Source organism: Spea bombifrons, chromosome 3 (assembly GCF_027358695.1).
Source record: "Spea bombifrons isolate aSpeBom1 chromosome 3, aSpeBom1.2.pri, whole genome shotgun sequence".
NCBI lineage: Eukaryota > Metazoa > Chordata > Amphibia > Anura > Pelobatidae > Spea > Spea bombifrons.
The window spans coordinates 20,936,146-20,955,269 of NC_071089.1; the positions used below are offsets into that span (position 1 = coordinate 20,936,146).

The following is a 19,124-nucleotide window of genomic DNA, read 5'->3' on the forward strand; positions in this document are numbered from 1 at the left end:
TTCTCACACGACAAAACAACCAAAATATTAATCCACTCCCTTGTGATGTCCCATCTGGTGTTGCTGATTCTCCCTGTCCCCAGGTGTGCTGCGGGGAGTGAGGATATATGCGCCTGCCAGTGTGCTGGATGCACTGTTGCCAGGACTTCATGCCTCTCTGCCGAGGAACCGGTAACAGGGACGGAGGTAAGGGCGTGACAAGGTCACAGGGTAACAGTGGCGGGGTAGCTTCTACTGGGGCACTGGTATAACCAAGCAATGATTGCTGTACTTGGTGGGTTTAAATAGCATTATTCATTAGTGCTAAATCGCAAAGATATGAAGTGTTGTGCACACTTTAAATTCACTTACATAGATTTCAATGGGTGCGAGGGCTCCCCTGATGTTCCTCTTCAGAACACTTCAGAATGTTTTCTGGGTATTTACTGCCCTAAAAGTCACAATAATGTATATAGAAACAGCTGAATGTGGTTTTACAAATAAGTCAAAGTTTATTTTACTAAATGCCTATTTTCTGTTACATATAAAATTTCAATTATCAAGTGAGTACCTGTGAGAGAGGGAAAGCTTGGTCCTCTAGCCTTAGGCCTGGGATAGCATGAAGCCTCTAGGTTGCAATTTCTCCCCAGTCTTTGGTCCAAGACTGGGCGCTGTGCACAATGTGTGTGGGGCTAAGTGCACTTCACCATTTTTTGTTGTACATGTGTACATGTACACATGGACATGATGGCATCACGCGTTGCTACAGATTTGTCGGCTGCACACCCATGATGCTAATCTCCAGTTCAACCACATCCCAAAGGTGCTCTATTGGATTGAGATCTGGTGACTGTGGAGGCCATTGGAGTTCAGTGAACTCATTGTCATGTTCAAGAAACCAATTGGAGATTATGTGAGTTTTGTGACATGGTGCATTATCCTGCTGGAAGTAGCCATCAGAAGATGGGTACACTGTGGTCATAAAGGGATGGACATGGTCAGCAACAATACTCAGGTAGGCTGTTGCGTTTAAAAAATGCTCAAATGGTACTAAGGGCCCCAAAGAGCCTTTCTATCATCTCGAACCGGTCTGTCCATTCTCCTCTGACATCAACAAGGCATTTTTGTCCACACAACTGGATATTTTCTCTTTTTCAGACCATTCTCTGTAAACCCTAGAGATGGTTGTGCGTGAAAATCCCAGTAGATCAGCAGTTTCTGAAATACTCAGACCAGCCTGTCTGGCACCAACAATCATGCCACATTCAAAGTCACTTCAATCCACATTCTGATGCTTGGTTTAAACTTCAGCAAGTTGTCTTGCCCACATCTACATGCCTAAATGCATTGCGTTGCTGCCATATGATCCGCTTATTAGCTATTTGTGTTAACAAGCAATTGAACCTCATAAAGTGGCCAGCGAGTATATATACATACATACACATATGTATATATGTATATGTGTATGTATATATAATTTCCCTGATTTTTTTAATTATGTGGAATAAACAAGTATATTTAACAGTCATTATTATGCATAAATATTGTAAAGCAACATGATTCAGTTGTCCGCCAGCCTTCTGTCTCCCTTTCATCTGCGCAGATGCTTCCACTTTCGGAACAGAGCGGCACCAGATGGGTTTGTATTTTGGAAGAGCAGTTTTATTGCACGATGCTTTTAAAAGACAACAGATACTTCAAAAAATGAGAAACTGAGGGATGGGACAAACAGGTGGTGAATGTCAAATATGTGGGAGTTACTTGTGCGTATCACCCTGCAGAATTTACTTCATGCTTAAAGGGACGGTTTCTGGACAGCCTGTTAAAGGACTTTATGTGCTCATTGTACTGTGTATTTCTTCGCTCAGAGTATGGTGGTAAGTAAGCATGTATTGGACTGACATAATGTTATCATAAAGACAAATTTGAGGGCCAGCTTTCATGTTTTACTGCTGGAACAAAAAATAGCTTTTAACTGCCTTTAAATTATACATTTCTTCATTATTCTCTGGGCAAACGTAACATTAGCTGCTCACGTAAAACTGTGATTTGTTTTAGTCCCATTAACCGTAGTTAGCAAGCATGCGTAGATCCATAGTGTCCCTTTCTTGGTGGAATGGTCCTTTTCCGTCTTTGCTAAAAACATGGACCGTAGGGTGCTCGACATCGAGAAAACCACAAAAAATGGAAGAGTAAATTGTATAGTTCGTTTGTACAGATATATTTATTTAATCTTCCAAAATTACTTTTTTGGTTCCATAGACATCTCTCATTAGCATGCCTAGGAACGCTTCGTATTTTACCCAGAATCTCCGGGGGAAGCACTGCTTCTCCAGGTCTCTGGATCTGTTCTTTTTTTCGGGATGCAGGAATAGTGTTTAGCCACACCCACTTCCTGCCTAATACCCCTCCCATTCCCATAAAATTCTATGGATACAATTCTAAGGAGCTATAGAGTTATAGATAGTAGGTTAGCCCTGCCCTTATTGGTGGCTAGCACCACCCCTTCTCAAAGCCACTCCCCAGGAAAGGGAAAGCTGACCTGGTATGCCCATTAGGCATAAAGTAACCTAACATTTTTCAATCATGTAAAAGCAAACTACTACCATTCATGCCCCCAAAACATACTGTAGTATATCTATATTGCACCTTGAAATCTAGTTACTTATGGTCTTTGGTCTATATGGGAGGCGGGAGTAAAGTACACTTAAAATTGTAGAAACTGCTAAACTTTCTTCTTTGGTAATACCCCAGCTATTTACGTGCAATAAAACATACCATTCAGATCACTTGATGGGCAGGTACACGTGTTAGACACCCCAAAGGAAGCTGCTTTTTCATTGTAGCATTCCAGCCTCGGTGTTTGGTATGACTAGCGTGATAGCTTGTACCAACACAACTTGTATAACCTGTCATATAGCATACAATGCCTTATTCCTCATGCAGCTCACTACTGAACAGCGCAAACAACATTAAGGTCAATGACAATATAGACAGAGATATAGAACTGCACCTTGTTAGCTAAAAAGAGCAAATTTGGTAAATGTGATATTTTTGTTGGCAAACTAAATACCATTAGATTGCAAGCAATTGATGCTACATCGGTCTCTTCTCCATTTCATACAAAGCTTTTCTTCTAAATATACATTAATCTTATTTTTTGTTATGAGAATTTATATATTAAATTGGATCTGGGATCTTTTCCCAAATATTTTATTTTCAGTATCCTAAATAAAATATTTAACGGGGCTAACATATTTAAAAAAAAATACAGATCACATCTTTCAGGAGGGTAAATAGTTCCCGTCCATTCAACCAAATATCTCCAAAACAATAATATTGAGCTTTTTTTATTTAATTTGTTTATACTGAAAGGTCTCTGGGTGAATCACTGCTTCTCCGGGTCACCTCCTTCTTCTCTGGGGAGGAAGAAATGTTTGGCCATGCCTACTTCCCACCCACTTCTACTCCCCACCCACATAAGGTTTTCTGGAGCTTCTTTTGCATGGCTAGAGACGCCCCCTCACAAAGCCACTCCCACAGAAAGGAGAGCTCCACGTAGGTATAGGTATGACATCACATAAAGGGGAAGTGTGTCATAAAAGAGAAATGCACACCGTGTCACTGCTCAGTTCTGCGTATGTTGTCTTTGCAAGTAATGCAAATAAATTGTTATTTATAAATAATAATTATCAGGGCTACTCAAAAAGTGCTACAAACCCACTTAAAGTGTCTCCTTTCAAAACACTCAATGTGCAAAAGACAAGAAATGCACCATGATTACTAACATGGCACTGTCACAACAATGACATGACACTAAAAGGATTATGTACAAAGAGTGATTGAGAAAGGTCACCTTACCTGAGAAGTCTCCAGGCTCGAGGTGAAGTGCTGCTTATATGTGTCACGTTGCGCAATCTCTTTGTAGTGTTTAGGCAGGCACACTCCGCATCCTGTTCCCACCCCACACAAATTTAATAAGGCGTTTGGGGCTAGGCCCTGCCCATGCACGTGGCTTTTCCCACCCACATGCATGAATAGCCCCCCTCGCACAGCTAACCCGTCCCTTGAAGAGGGAGGGCTCTGCAGGGTTCCGAGTATGATTATCACCATAGCAGTCCCATCAGCAAATTGATTTCACTGGTTGCTATGGTGATAAGACAAGCAATCACTTTTTCTACATAACTCCTAAAGTGGTTTTACACTAAACAGCTGAGTTGTAGGTAGGTGCCAGTGAGATATATTATGAAGGGTAAACTTGTGTGTCCTGCAAGCAGAGACAAGTTGGTTAAACTGGAAAGATAAATGATTCATCTCAAGTCAACTCCAAGTTTAGCAAATAAACCCCAATGATGTAACATCGCAGGCCCACTCAAATTATTAGAGTGCAAGAGCATAGTTTAGGGGTAATTTGCTTCAACACACAAACTTGAAGATTGATACCAGAAAGAAAAGAACAGTGTGGAGAAATACATGATTGTGTTCCATTCAATAGTTTAAACCTTGGTATATAATGTTCATGATTATATAGATGATTCTTATACTTAATAAGTGTCCTGATGTTCCATTAAAATGACAATTTATTTGTGGTTTAAAACTTTCTCCAGCCTGGGCCCCCTCCCAATTACTTCTCAGTTTAAACTGCAGATGGATTCCTGGTTCCCTCACGAATTTCCAAAGACGCTGTAGAAATTAAATCATGACAAAATACAGAAGTAAAGGAGAAAGTCAGAATTGTTTCACCAGACCTTATATTGACTCAAAAATCAGTGCTTTGTGACATATTATGCTCTAGTTGTGCAGAATAAGATGTCATTAAATAATAGCACAAGACCAATTAGCTGCAATAATACGAAGTGGGTAACTGAGGATAGACAGATTGGACATGATTTCATAACCTTTTTAATTGTATTGGTTTGATTTTTGTTTTTTAACTCATTTTTATTCAAATGGAGCTGTAGATCGGGTGAGTACAGTGCAGAGGTCCACTGGGCATTTAGCTGGTGCTCCAGATGGCCAGGCCGGTCCTGGATATGATATACTATATATCAGTGAAAATAAACCCTATTCGATGGATCTTGGTCACTGCGTCCCCTAGTAAGCATAAAAAGTAACGAGGATGAGGCGTCATTTTAATCCGCCTTCAGCAGGCAAGCCTTGAATTATGTATACACTAGAAACATATGGCATATCTCTTTACCAAACCAAACTTTTCATTAAATTGCTGTAAGTTAGAACTGTCTCAAACCATTTTAAGTTCAACTAAAGTCTGTCATATATCAGTTTGTTCTTCTGTTGATAGTTGCAATACCAGCTTTTGTTGCGTTAGTAAATACGCCTGCAGCAACTAGTGACCGTGACCTGCCAATTTTTTGCCTCTGTAGGAAACTCCAACTGCATTAAGATCTGTAAACCAGGAAAACGAGAAATATTAGGCTGTAGAGGCCAGCACTTTGAGCATTGGTATTATCTGACAAGCTTTCTTTCAAGAAGTCCTACAAATATCATTATCTCTTTTCATATTAAAACCTTGTCACTGTGGAAATTGTTGGTCACACTGGGCAGGGTTTTCGTCATATGCCTGCTCAGTGTGGCCAAGCATTCACACGTGTGGTGTTTACATGTAAGGAGGGGTGCGGGGCTGCCACACAGTGCTGTGTGCAGGGGGAAAGCGAGTGGACAGCGGTGTCCACAGAAAGGAGAGAAACTGCTATATAGTGTCACGTGTGCAGGGCGCTGAGAGTCAACAAAAGAGATAAAGAGTGAGAGAAGGAGAGATGGGGAGAGACAAAATACAGAAAGAAGAAAAAGGGGAGGGAGAGAAGGTACAACAGATCATACAAGTACATTATACAAGGTCATCAAAGTTCTTCTTGCAGAATAAGCTCACTGGGATTGTTCCTTCATGATGTAATGTAAAGTTTGGTAAACCACATTGTTGCTGTTTTTGGTTCCGCCCCTGTACATTATTAGGCAGTTTAGCTGAAGTTGTCCCTTTGGGATTAGTGCTGCCTGCTCACCACCGGGTCACAGTGAAGTTGTTAATAGACCGGTTGATAAGATTTGTAACCCATTCTGTACGTTGGCTTCCCATCAGTTCCACGTGTGACAGTATCTTTTACCTAAGTGTAATTTTTAAGCATGTGTCCATTACATGTATCTTGCAAAGTAACGGTCAAACCAAAGGCATCCCCGGGAATCTGGTAATTAGCCTTCAAATCAACAAAATTATTTTTCACATGTTAACTATGGACAATGTCAACTAAATCCAGTGGGAGGTGATAATGTTTGTCAAATTGTATTGAAGGAAATAAGCAGTACAATAATAACCAGATTAAATAAAAGTACAGTGCTGGGGGTAACATTATTCATGCACCCTGTTTAATGCAATAGAATTGGGCAATAAGCAAGAAACCACAGAGTAGGCATAAAGACACAGAGCTGTCTCCTTGACATTATATAAAAAGTTCAGAGCCATCCCTAAATTGCAGAAATTATTAAATTGACATATCCGCTTGCAATCAGTCTGGCTCAAAAATGGACACTGTATATATATTGCCAATGAGTCTGAGATGCTTTTTACTGTCAACAGTCACATATCTTAGTCTCAGGGCGTGTTTCTTACAATGCACAGTAAATAGAAATCTAAGCAAATAGGCAGAGGTCACAGGAAGAACAGGTGATCAATACTCCAAACTTATAATAAAAAGAATAAAATAAAATGAAAGAATGAACCACACAACTAAGAACCAAATACACCACCATGCGGCATGAAATCCTCAGGTTTATGGTTCAGAGCTGGGGTTTGCAGCGTGTGCAGGGTTACCAACCCAGCTTATGGACCTATAAGGAGGAACTCCTATCTATACAGCTTTCAGTATTATAGTACATATAGTATGGGTTATCTATAGGTATGCTTGGTTAAAATGTAAGGGACTTATCTTAGTAAACTTGATATTAGAGGAACTTGATGAAAAACCCTATGAAAGTACCGTAATTACTCCTTCTGTCCTTCTAAGGCTGTCAGAACCAAGGTTAAGGGGCAGATACACGGACAGGAATAACATTGCGGACCCTGCAAGGAAGTTAAAGAGCCATTAAGCTTAAAGTCATTCTTCGAAAATTTGGAGATCAAACACTAGTCCCCTTTAACAGGGAGCATTTGGTAGACCACCGTAAGGGTATAATTGGCTGTTACAAAGAACTTTGAGCGAAAATGAATACCGGAAGAGGATCTATCTACCTGTGAGGGCATCCGTTTCATTTGATGCTTAGCCTAAAGCTGGCCCTACCTAATAATTGTTTCAAGAATCAGACAGTGTAACACAAACCTCAGAGGTATTCAGAGAGATCCAAACAGTTGTGAATGGAGGGATTGATCAGATTACCAACAAAGACGTGCACCCCTGGAATGATGAACATGTCATCTCCGCACAGGGGACCCTCCAGCCGTTGGTCTTTCGGAAAATCCCAAAACAGCAGTAGTTTATCCGGTTATGAAATTTTTCCCTGTACGGTTAGATTGAGTTCATAGAAATAGTAAATTAGTGGAATGTTTCATAACTAGGACTATTATAAACCGCGTTCTGGTAATTTAATCTGTCTCTTATAGAAATGCTTCTGAAATTACATGTGACGTTTAATGACCTGTAATGGCAGACCCTCCCAAGTTCTATTTTACATAACTGGAGATGTCCTACATACCTAACAATCACCTATGTATGCATAGGAACATCTAACCTAGTTTCGCAAGTTCGCACATAGAAAAACAAAGCTTTAAAATGAATGGGGCCTTGGCCAAGCCATCGATACCCTCCAAACAGGGGTCACACACACCTGACCTATTCCAGATTCCTGATTCCACCCGGCTACCTGTCTGTGTACCCATACACCTTATATTTCAGGTTTAAACATCTGTGACAAAGGTTCGTTATCGTCAGATATATACATTTATATACATTTATACACCGTCAGCCAAGCACTTGTCTGAGATTGTGTTTCGCTGCATTTAAAATAGACGCATCCTACCATGAAGCCCACATCTGCTCGGGTTATCGTTCATATATTGTAAGCGAGCGAGTCTGGACAATCATTATCTTTTGTTTATATAGCACTAACAATGTACACATTGCTTCTTCCAAAACATACATTCAAAGGGACTGAAGGACTAAGACAAATCCATACATTAGGTGCAGAGGGTCGGGCCCACAAGCTTACAATCTAGAGAGAAGGGGGGTGAGGAGACACACAAGGTAAGGCTGAAGGAGAGATTTTGTGCCGTGGATGAATGTCAGAGTTGTATTAGCGTACAAGTGGGTTTTGAGATTTTTCTTGAATAAACTAGGTAAGCAACCAATAAGATATGAGCTAAAACGAATCACTTTAGAGGATCCCATTGTACAGCGCTATGGAAAATGATGGCGCTATATAAAACAATAAATAATAATAATGTGTCTGCAGGTTAGAAGGAAATTAGCGCATCATGCAGGCCATCCATGTTTTTAATGAAGCCTCACAGTACACATTCTCCTTCCTCCACAGACATGACTTAAGTATTATTTTAAAGCTAAATTAGTAACTACAGGAAACTGCACGTCTTCTGAGCATTAAGGTTAGTATTTCCTAAAGGGTCCCCCTGCTACAGGTAGAAGTGGTACAGTCACACAAAGCAAACGTGACCCCGGCAGCCTCCCCTTGCTGTTGTATAAGCATTTCCCATAGAGCGTTTCATAAACCTCCCAATTCATACTACTCCACCCAATCCCGTGCACGAAAGGTGACTCACACACCAGCCCCCTGCTCCCTATTGGCCTCCTGAAGCCAGGGCCCGCCCCTTACTCGGTTGCATAAGTTTTGTTTTGTTTAAATAGACAAACCCACTCTTCAAGCAGGATTCTTTTTCACAAGTGATCTGTGGATAAAGCTAACATATGTGAGTATAGGTCTTATATATCCTTTAGTATATACGCCCCAGATTAATATACTTTTATGCAAAGTAACATGGTTGAAAAAAAGCTTATATATATGATATATATATATATATATATATATATTTTGGGAAATTGCATTAACTTTTTGGTAAGAGTGTGACCATTAAAGAGTTAATAAAGCTACAGGATTGTATGGAAATGTTTAATTTCTTGAACCCAAAATTGAATTTTGATAATAAATTTGTTTGGCTTCTTTTTTTGGTGTCATGGTGGCTGTTGGTAACTTGGGATGTGTAGATCCTAGTCCTTTTGCACTAAAACTCCCATCATGATTAGCAGGCAGTGCATGATGGGAGTTTATTTCTGGAGAAGCTGCCGTGCCGCATCAGGCCAGTTAATTTGGTTTGGGTTTTAATAAGGGCTTGCTTATACCAGCCAGACTCTACGTATATAATCATCGCCCTGTACAGGTGCTCAGCTATTGAAGGGCTGCTTTGTAATGAAATGTTTTTACGTGTTCTTAGTATGTTACCTGATATCTTGGTGTGCGGATGCCCGTTTAATTAGTTCTAACTACATGTACATTGTTTTCTTACTTATCCATCTATAACCATGACAACGAGAGGTCAGTGATATCGCTGATATACCTGGATCTGCCGCGAACGCTTAAGAAATAAATAGTAGGGTAAATAATCACAAGTATATAATTTATTCAACCGCAATTTTTAGCATAAAAAAGTCAATAGACAAAAAAAATTATACCAAGCACATTAGAAATAAAATACACCTAACGCGCTTCGCTTCACTGGGCTTCTTCGCAGACGGGTATTACAATTAACAGGCAAACCGTACAGAATCCCTGCTGAGAGATTGCTGTTGCATTTTGTACACAAGCTTGTTTCAGTGCAGATGTTATCTGCCAGCGAAGCCTCTTTCCTCTGTTCATTCGATTCACAATTGACCTGCCATGGACCTAGCATCCAAAAAAAGGCATTTAGATTTATGATACTACTTTTAAGTAAATTTTGTTTGTTATATTCACCTCTTAAGAAGCCCATTCAGGTGAAACGCGTTTGGTGTATATTTGTTTCTTATTGCAAAAAAATGTTTTATGTCTATTGACCTTTTTATGCTAATAGGTTTAAAATTACATTGTTGTTGAATACATTGTATACTTGTGATTATTTACCCTATTATTATCATTTATTTCTATAGCGCCAACTATTTATGCAGCACTTCTTAAAATACATATATTCCAGGAGTTTGGCAAGACTGGAATTGACAGACTTAAGACAAACCCATAGATTAGGTGAAGAGGCTCGGCTCGCAAGCTTACAATCTTGAGGGAATGGGGTGACAAACATAAGGCACAGAGACGGGTGAGAGGTAGGGTGGTGTTGTATCGATGACAAGGAAGTTCCAGCAGTTAAGACGGTGCGGCTTCTCTGAAGAAGTTTTGAGACGTTTCTTGAATGTCGGGAGGGAGGGTGAAAGCTGAAGGTTCGGTGGAAGTAGATTCCAGAGATATGGGGCGGCCCGAGTTAAATCTTGTAGATGGGAAAAGTAAGAGGTGATAAGTGACGAGGAGAGCCTTAGCCCATGGGAAGAATGTAGGGATCGAGTAGGAGAGTATTTGCTTATGAGGGCAGAAATGTATGGAGGAGCAGTGTTATGGATGTTAATACCAGGATTTTAAATTTAATTCTAAAGTAATATGGAGCCAGTGGAGGATTTCACAGAGTAGGGAAGCCTAGCAGCAGCATTTAGGACAGACTGCAGAGGAGAGAGTCGAGAGTCAAGACGGGAAATGATAAGTGAATGAACCTGAGTTTTTGTGGGTGAGGAATGGGTAGATGCGAGAGATGTTTTTTAGGTGCAAGCGGGAGGATCTGGCGAGGGACTGAATGTGAGGGATAAAGAGGTTTGAGTCCAGGATGACCCTACTATTACTTTACTGCTTAAACCAGTTCCTATTTTCCATTGGTTTTCAATTTTCTTCGATTGCATGGAAACATACTCTCTGGTGTTTGCTTTAGTCGCTCCTCGTTCTTACCATCTACCTTCTTTCTTTCCTCCCCTTATTCCAGAAGCAAGTCTAAAGTGTAACCTTTCGGTGCAGGTGTCTATTTCTTTTTGTAATGTAAGATGTTCCTGGCGGTTGAAACTCTTCAGACTTGTAAGATTGGGTGTGCACAGGTGCAGGGTGGGGCTGCCCTACAGTGTAATGTGTGCAAGGCCAGGAGACAGCCTTTGGTTCTAAAGCTTAGAAGAAGGGCTATATCGAAGTGCTGTATGGTGTGGCCTGGAATACTACTAAAATTATTCTATTATTATTAAACTCAGATGTTGACTGGCCCTTTAACCCAGTAGCATCCAACTCTAGTCCTTGAGGGCCACAAACATGAGCCTTTATTAGGACTATACACTGCACAACATGTTGTTTAGTAACTTATAAACTAAATTTTTGGTAACACCTTAATAAGAAATATCCTATAAATCTGGCAAATAAGGGCCGAGATGTATATGATTGCTGTAAATTTTTATGGCATTGATGTGGAATGTAAGTTCATATTGCATTTTAAGTAAAAACGTTCCTGTTTTTTTTCCTCCAGCTTTCATCATGTATGAACACAGCATATTAAAGATTATCCTGATTTTTCTGGCATTTGCCGTGTATATTGTTATGGTGGCATTCAACGCAGGCGCTGGTTCAGGTTTACTAAAAGGTAAAAAGTACACTAGAATATAATTTTGAAGTGAGCTGTGGTATCAGTGGGGCTCTGTAAATTTGGATGCATGTTGACAGGTTTCATTTGTTGGCATTAGTGGATGCCAACAAATGAAACCTATCATTAAAACTTTCCAGCATTCAAAATAAAAAAACATGCTAACCCAACACGTGCAAAACTCGAGTGGCACCAACCATGGGCGTAGGAAACCCTCTCCCTACCCTCCCTTCTCACTAGCTACCCTCTCCCTACCGCCCCTTCTCACTAGCTAACCTCTCCCTACCGCCCCCTTCATACTAGCTACCCTCTCCCTACCCCCCTTCTTACCAGCTACCCTCTCCCTACCCCCCTTCTCACAACTACCCTCTCCCTACCCCCTTCTCACTAGCTACCCTCTCCCCCCCTTCTCACTAGCTACCCTCTCCCTCCCCCCTTTTCACTAGCTACCCTCTCCCTCCCCCCTTCTCACTAGCTACCCTCTCCCTACCCCCCCTTCTCACTAGCTACCCTCTCCCTACCCCCCCTTCTCACTACCTACCCTCTCCCTACCCCCCTTCTCACTAGGTACCCTCTCCCTACCCCCCTTCTCACTAGCTACCCTCTCCCTACCCTCTTCTCACCCAGGGGTGTCCAAGTTTTTTCTGCAGTGGGCCAGTTCATCGGAATTGTATACGTGCGCGGGCCGCACTCATTTTTCACTGTGAGAAAATATGGCCTTTAATAAAATATGCAGATTAAAATAAAGTAAATGACACAAAACCTTTACTTTTCCTCTCACTGATTTCTGGGCCTAGAAAGTTTTGTGACTACAAATTCAGGACTCAGGATAATTAAATATGAAATAGTTCTATTTATTCTAGGGATGAACATTCACGGTTCACTAAGCCAAAACCGAGAATGACCCCCCACCTTTAAAAATAATAATAAAAACTAACATTTTTAATAAAAGTAGGTAACACACCACAATTGGACAAAAAAAAATTAGCAATATGACTTGGCATGATAGGAGTGTGATTGCTGTTAGGCAGCCAGTACTTGCTGGTACAGGGTGGCTGTAAGTGATGTGTAGACCCCATATTGCTGGCAGCATCAATACACAAGGGGGACTGCTAGCTAGGTTTCAGCATGTACTGGCTGACTTGGCATGATAGGAGTGTGATTGCTAACAGCAATCACAGTCCCATCATGCCTATCATGCCAAGTCAGCCAGTACATGCTGGTACAGGGTGGCTTTAAGTGATGTGCAGACCCCATACTGCTGGCAGCATCAATACACAAGGGGGGCAGCTAGCTAGGTTTCAGCATGTACTGGCTGACTTGGCATGATAGGAGTGTGATTGCTTACAGCAATCACAGTCCCATCATGCCTAGGTTCCAGCACTTACACATCCATGCTATCACACACACACACAAATTCATTCATTCACAGATTCATTCCCTCAATCACGCATACTCATTCAAACACCCTCCCCTCCCCCTTACCTGCACTGCAGCTCCTCGATGCCGCTCACAGACTTCAGCAGGGGGCGCGGCCTCCCTCTACGTTCTCTAGTACTGCACAGAGGAAGCAGGACTGGAGCAGAGTCATGTGATGTCACGTGAACTCTGCTGGGTTCCGCTTCCTCTGTGCAGTACAGAAGACCCTCCCACAGGTAAGTAGCAGGGCTCGAGGTGCGGACCGCTTAAGATCGGTTGCCCTGGCTACCGATCTTACGCGGGCCGCACCTCGAGGTCTCGCGGGCTGCATTTGCGGCGTTTTTATTGGGGGGGTTCCTACGGCCCTGGGGGGGAATTTCTTCATTATCGGTCCCCCCGCATGAGTTACTGGGGGGGATCTGTCCCCCCTGGTTCCTACGCCCATGGCACCAACCATTATGGCCTTGACAGCTGCTTTTGTAAACTACAACAGTTTAAAGAATAGATAATATTGAATGTTTGCCCGTAAGGTAACATATATTATATTCTCATCTGATTTCTAATGAAAAATAATATATCCGGTTACATTACAGCTGTATTTACGCAGACAGTGGGAAATATCTCAAATAAATTCAACACTGATTTCACGCCGTCTGGATGGACATTCATGATCTGGAATGTTATATTTGCCTGGCAGTTCTTCTGGTTTGGACATGTTCTGTCATTTATCTGTAGAAGGTAATATTACAAGTGGCGCTATCATGTTAAATGTGTGTGCTATCCCAACAGGTGTTAAAGTGTACGTATGTTAACTGGTGCAAACCAGGAATTTTGTTTATTCTTGTCAGTTACCAAATTTCTTATTGAGATCCCTCTGCTTAGTTTTTATTGTTTAAGGCATATTTTTCATGGGGTCAAATGGCATGAATATCAGAGCATACATTCATTCGTTTTTGGAGTAAGAGAATTAGACTTCTGTCTCATTAAACTCCTCCCCTTGTTGCTGCTACTGAAACTAGGAAACATACTTAAGTACACTTCCTGCTTATAGCCTGCAGCATGATTTAATGTATGACATTGTTGAAGTGAGATTTATATAGCGCCAGCAATCTACGCAGCAATTAATACAATACAAATATTCAAGGGGTATGACAAGGCTAGAATTGACAGACTAAGACAAACCGATACATTAGGTAGAGAGCCTTGCTCGCAAGCTTACAATCTACAAGCTTATCCTTCCAGTACAGTTTCTAACTCCAATGCCTATGTTTATTTGCATGCAGTAACATTTTAACATGAAAATGGGGGTACAGGTTTCCATATATCAAAAATTCTGTAATTCATATGTGTTTAATATTTCATGAAATAATCAATTACAGAAATGCAGATTAATATGGTTGGATATCCTAAAAGGAAACCGATATACCCAAGCTTGTCTGTGTTGAACTAAACCATAACTGGACATTTTATTCATTCATCTCTTGGTTATAAGGGGAAGGGCTCCCTGATCTAAACAACCGTTTTCCACTAAAGAACACATTGTTTTACTACCGCATTCTGTGTACAAGGCAGCAAAAGCCAGACTACGATACCGAGTTCCCTCACGGAGAACTCGGACAAATTCCAACCCCCCATGGGAGGGTCAGATCTTGACTCTCACCCCGAAGAGTGAGACTCCTTGCTGGCCTTCTTGAAGAGAGGAAGGGGCCGGAAGGCTCCCAATCCTCCTCCAGCAAAGTCCAGACTTCACTGCCTCTTAAAAAGAAAAACAGTGTCCAAAAACGTGGTTACAAAACATGTGCCATAGAGTAGTGGGGGCCAAGCCGTGAATTTCAAAACCGTGAATTCAAAAGGGGTAAATTAATCGGCACTCGTGTAAAATGAAGTTAATTATATAAATTAAAGAAAAATAATTTAAGGACAAGCCATTTCTGGCCTGCCGGATTCAAAAATAAAATCTTAACCCCAAGACCAGAAGGTTCATAGGGGAAAAGGTAGTGCTGGAAGGCCGCCAGTGAGAACGTGCGCTCACGGTGTGCAGTGGCGTGCAATACCACACACGGTGATTCCAGCATTGCTGCCGGGGCAATTCCACCTCAGGCTCCATTGCTTTCCCGAACCCTAAGGCCAGAGGACCAGTGTCATCCCTCCCCACCACAAGAGGGACTACATTTGATCTTAGCCACATTGTTTTACTACCAGAAGAAGTAAATGATCTACATACCTAATCATAGTCAAGATTAGAAAATTAATGTATACTGTACCTAATCTCTGATCTGTATTTCTCTCTTACACTAGGAGTGAGCAGGGATGGATGTATCGAAAACCCAACCTATATCCAGTCATCTTTTTTTTGTGTGGATACTGAATAATGTCCTTAATGTAGGATGGCTCTTCCTGTGGGACAGAGAGTAAGTGGACATTTCATTAAGCAAAAATTGCTTTACAGTAAATGGATATGTTACTCCAGTGCTATATACTGCATGTCTATTTTCTGCTTAATTCTTATTAGTTTTTGCCATATGTAGAGAACATGTTTTCCTTGCAGTCTTCTAACACCTGGCACATACTAAATATTTTCATAAACATTGCAAAGATTTGCTTAAACTCATATATCTGTAACACAACAGTGTTAATAAATCTGTATTTTTTTATTCTTGTCTTTATCTGTTTTAGGCATTTGATTCCAGCTCTGGTATTTCTGGGTGCCATCGCTCTCACAAACTATATAGTCCTCTATATTTCTTATGTAGCCGTATATACCCATGGGGATTGCCTTCAGAGACTACATAAAGTTGATTTGTGGCTCATCAGGATTTTTGTAAGTTACTTTGTGTCTTTGTATTATATAAAAACATGTATTGCATAGTTACTTAAAGAAGTAACAAGTACTTGATTTACTTTCAATGATTCTGTATTTGTTGACACCTTATGTACCTTAACACTATAAAAAGATCCAGAAAAATCCTAGGAGCCGCTTCTAATATTTTTGTGGTATCTGCCTGTCTCATAAATAACAAGGCTGGCTCCTAAAACATTGTACGGCACCTAACTTCTACATAGTTTTGCCAAGCAATGATAGTAACTTCATTAAGTTAACTTCATTAAGGGCAGTTTCATTCCATACTTATTTTTAAGCTAATAATATATTTATTAGGCCATCACCTCTGTCTGGCCCAGTGTTCTTGCCACCTGCAGGCTCACTGTCTTAGCCACAGTTCTTACTGCTAAGGACTGAAATATGATGTCATAGCCTTGCATTCTGCCCCAAATTGACATGAGGCTCCACGCAGCGATGTATTTACCTTTTGGTGCTGGCCTAGGTCCAAGGCACCAACCCCAAGCCACCCCCTCCCCAGACACCTTCTTTACTACAGAACTCGGGGATATGAGATTATATACTGGTGCTTCATGTCTTTAAGGCCCGCAGTACCTTTTAATGCAGTCTGTGAAGGCCGAGGCCAGGAAATGTCACTGGCACCAGGTATAGCATGCTATGGAAGCTGGCTTGGCTAGGCACCTTCCTCCATAATGTAAATGGTGGGTCGAAGAGCTTGGCTATCTCTCTTGAAATTATTCCACTGAATAGCGGGCATCGGGGAGCCCCAAATTATACAACAGAGTAGCTGCCAATCTCCAACCTGCCATCCTAGACATAGAAGCCCCGCTGCTGTACGTGATAAGTTTTTTACGATAACTGAATCACTATCTGCAAGATAGCTGGTTGCCTCGAGAAAACCGCTTGTAACTTCTAAAGTGCAAGCTGCCATACTAAATTTGTAGGGGCAGTGAAAAAGTAACATTTCTTTTTTGTTTTAAAAGGTTCTGGCACTTTAAATCCATGCTCTTAAATCTGAATACTGCCATTCATACCCATTTTTCAATTACTCGTCCAACAGGTCCACAATGGAATCGCTGTGTATGCAACATGGACAACAGTAGCCTCTCTGTTAAATTTTGCTGTAGTTCTGACATACAATGGTGGTTACCCCAACAGCACATCAACTACTGTAGCACTCTCCATTCTGGCCTTTGAAGTCATACTATGGTAAGTTATTACACATCATTTACATCCTGCCTTCATATGTTCATACAGCTTAATTACATTTTATTTCAATAATATCTAAATGTGATTGGTTCTGTATTGGTAGTGACTTGTGCTTAAAACCAAAAAAACTACATGGTGTGACAACCATGAAAATAGATGAACATTTATATGCCTGCTACACTTTTTTTTTTCCCTGCAGGTTTTGTTTGGAAAACTTCTTATTTGAGGCATATGTCCGCTACACAATAACCGTGTATCCCGTGATCATTGTTGCTTTGTCTGGAGCCTTGGACAAGAATTTCAAATCACAATCTCCAGACAGCAACGATATCTTTATAGGTAAGACCTGTTTATTTTCATGATAAGTAAATCCTAAAGAATGCTTTAATCAATCTATTCTTTGTACTGGTTAGTGTAAGATGTCTCATGAACGCTCCATGTCCCAGATTATTCCTGATCCTAATTCATACACCTCGTCTTGCTGCTGTGTTGCAAGTTTAAAATTGCTGATGTATTTGTATATAAACTGCATTGTTTTGTTGCAAAAGGGGAAGAAAAGCAAACTTGCTTTTTGAACCTTTTTTAAAAATAAATAGGTGAACTTTTTTATTTTTCTCATACCGTTTTAAGCTTTGCCTTTTTTAATGTTGCCAGAAATAGCAACTTAATATTAACAAGAAGGGCTTGCTGTTGTGTTGCCAGACTTAAGCCATTTGATTGCCTGTGCGGCGCACACTCAGCTGGCTTCGCCGGCAGTTATTCTTCCTGTAATGAGAAACGTGTTCTGTTTCTTTCAGCCGTGTTGCTGGCCGTGGCTTGTGTGCTGTTCATCATACGTCTGATTTTAGTTGTATGGAACCACTTCAAAAAGCCACTCTACAGATCAGCCGTGTTACAGAAGACTACATTGGCCTTATCGTGAATCAGCCATCAAGAATTGCTCCAAAAAAATATTTTCTGTCTCTTCACTAACAATGCCATAATATGTTAGAGATCTGCCATATATATACATATTTTTACATACGTACATGGGGTTATTTTCCAGAAAAAGCCAAAAAAAATAAAATTCCAGTTTAAAGGCTCAGTTAAGGGAAAAAGAACATTGAGTCTGTTATTTATGAATTAAATGTTACCAATGAGCACTTCCTTGTTGCACTTAAAGGGTTCAAGTTTATTTACTAAAGAGTGAGCTATAGCTGCCACTGTATGGATTAGGAAGGACCAACCCTATCAATGTTTGTTTTCTTGCTGGAAGGACTGAGAATCGATTAAAATAATCTGAATGTTAGCGTTATGAAGGACCAAGAAACCGCTTCCCGGAGGAGAGACTCGTCTTGCACTGGATCGTGACTGTAGTGAATATTCTTTTTTAATACTCAAATGTTGCAATGGTTAAAAAAAAAAAAAAGACTGTTCATGTTACACGGATTATGTACAATTGTCAAAAGTATTTGTTTCAGACATATATTCATATCATATACTTGTTTTTCCATTTTTTATATGCATTTTGCACATTCTCGTTGCCTTCCATGTAAACTTTATTTAAAGTGCGAATTAACCTGTAAATAAAAATATTTGCACTTCATCTGTGTGAGCGCCTTTAAAAGCAGCAATCCTACTATAAGCCATGTTTGTAGCTGGATACATATTTGTGTATTTTTCACTCTATCCACACAAATGTATAGATCTATGCTGTCAGTTATATAGAAATAAATATCACAGAAACCATTTAACCCTTTAGGGTCCCTAAAAGGAGAATTGGCAGGTGAGTTGTGGTTCCAATTCTCTCACTTTGATGCTCACTCATTCAATAAAAAATAATAAATAAAAAATGTGTATTTGGAATGTAAAAGCATTTTTATTTCCCAGAGTTGTGATGCAGGAAATACAGTTTTTGTATTTTACAGCTTAGACACAATTTTTTTGTTTTCAGATTGTGTATATTGTATCCAGCACAGTGGAACATGATGGTGCTATATAAATCAATCAATAAAAATATAATAATGTATTAGTAAATGCAAA

The 19,124-nt window shown here is 40.4% G+C and overlaps 1 protein-coding gene across 1 annotated transcript; it reads left to right on the forward strand.

The window, feature by feature from the left end:
• The first annotated feature begins 1,710 nt into the window (after positions 1–1,710).
• Positions 1,711–18,687, forward strand: LOC128483922 (uncharacterized). The gene is made up of 9 exons (XM_053460243.1): positions 1,711–1,856; positions 11,522–11,635; positions 13,648–13,792; positions 15,257–15,261; positions 15,360–15,465; positions 15,731–15,875; positions 16,954–17,102; positions 17,302–17,441; positions 17,900–18,687. The coding sequence occupies exons 1-9, from the start codon at positions 1,814–1,816 to the stop codon at positions 18,022–18,024; spliced, it is 972 nt and encodes a 323-aa protein (XP_053316218.1). The 5' UTR covers positions 1,711–1,813; the 3' UTR covers positions 18,025–18,687.
• The last annotated feature ends 437 nt before the right edge of the window (positions 18,688–19,124 follow it).

Excerpts from the sequence above, each read along its gene's own strand:
- LOC128483922 (XM_053460243.1), top strand. The coding sequence starts at position 1,814 with ATGTGCTCATTGTACTGTGTATTTCTTCGCTCAGAGTATGGTG. Across the intron at positions 11,636-13,647 it reads TGGTTCAGGTTTACTAAAAG|CTGTATTTACGCAGACAGTG; the intron begins GTAAAAAGTACA and ends GTTACATTACAG. Across the intron at positions 17,103-17,301 it reads GCCTTTGAAGTCATACTATG|GTTTTGTTTGGAAAACTTCT; the intron begins GTAAGTTATTAC and ends TTTTCCCTGCAG.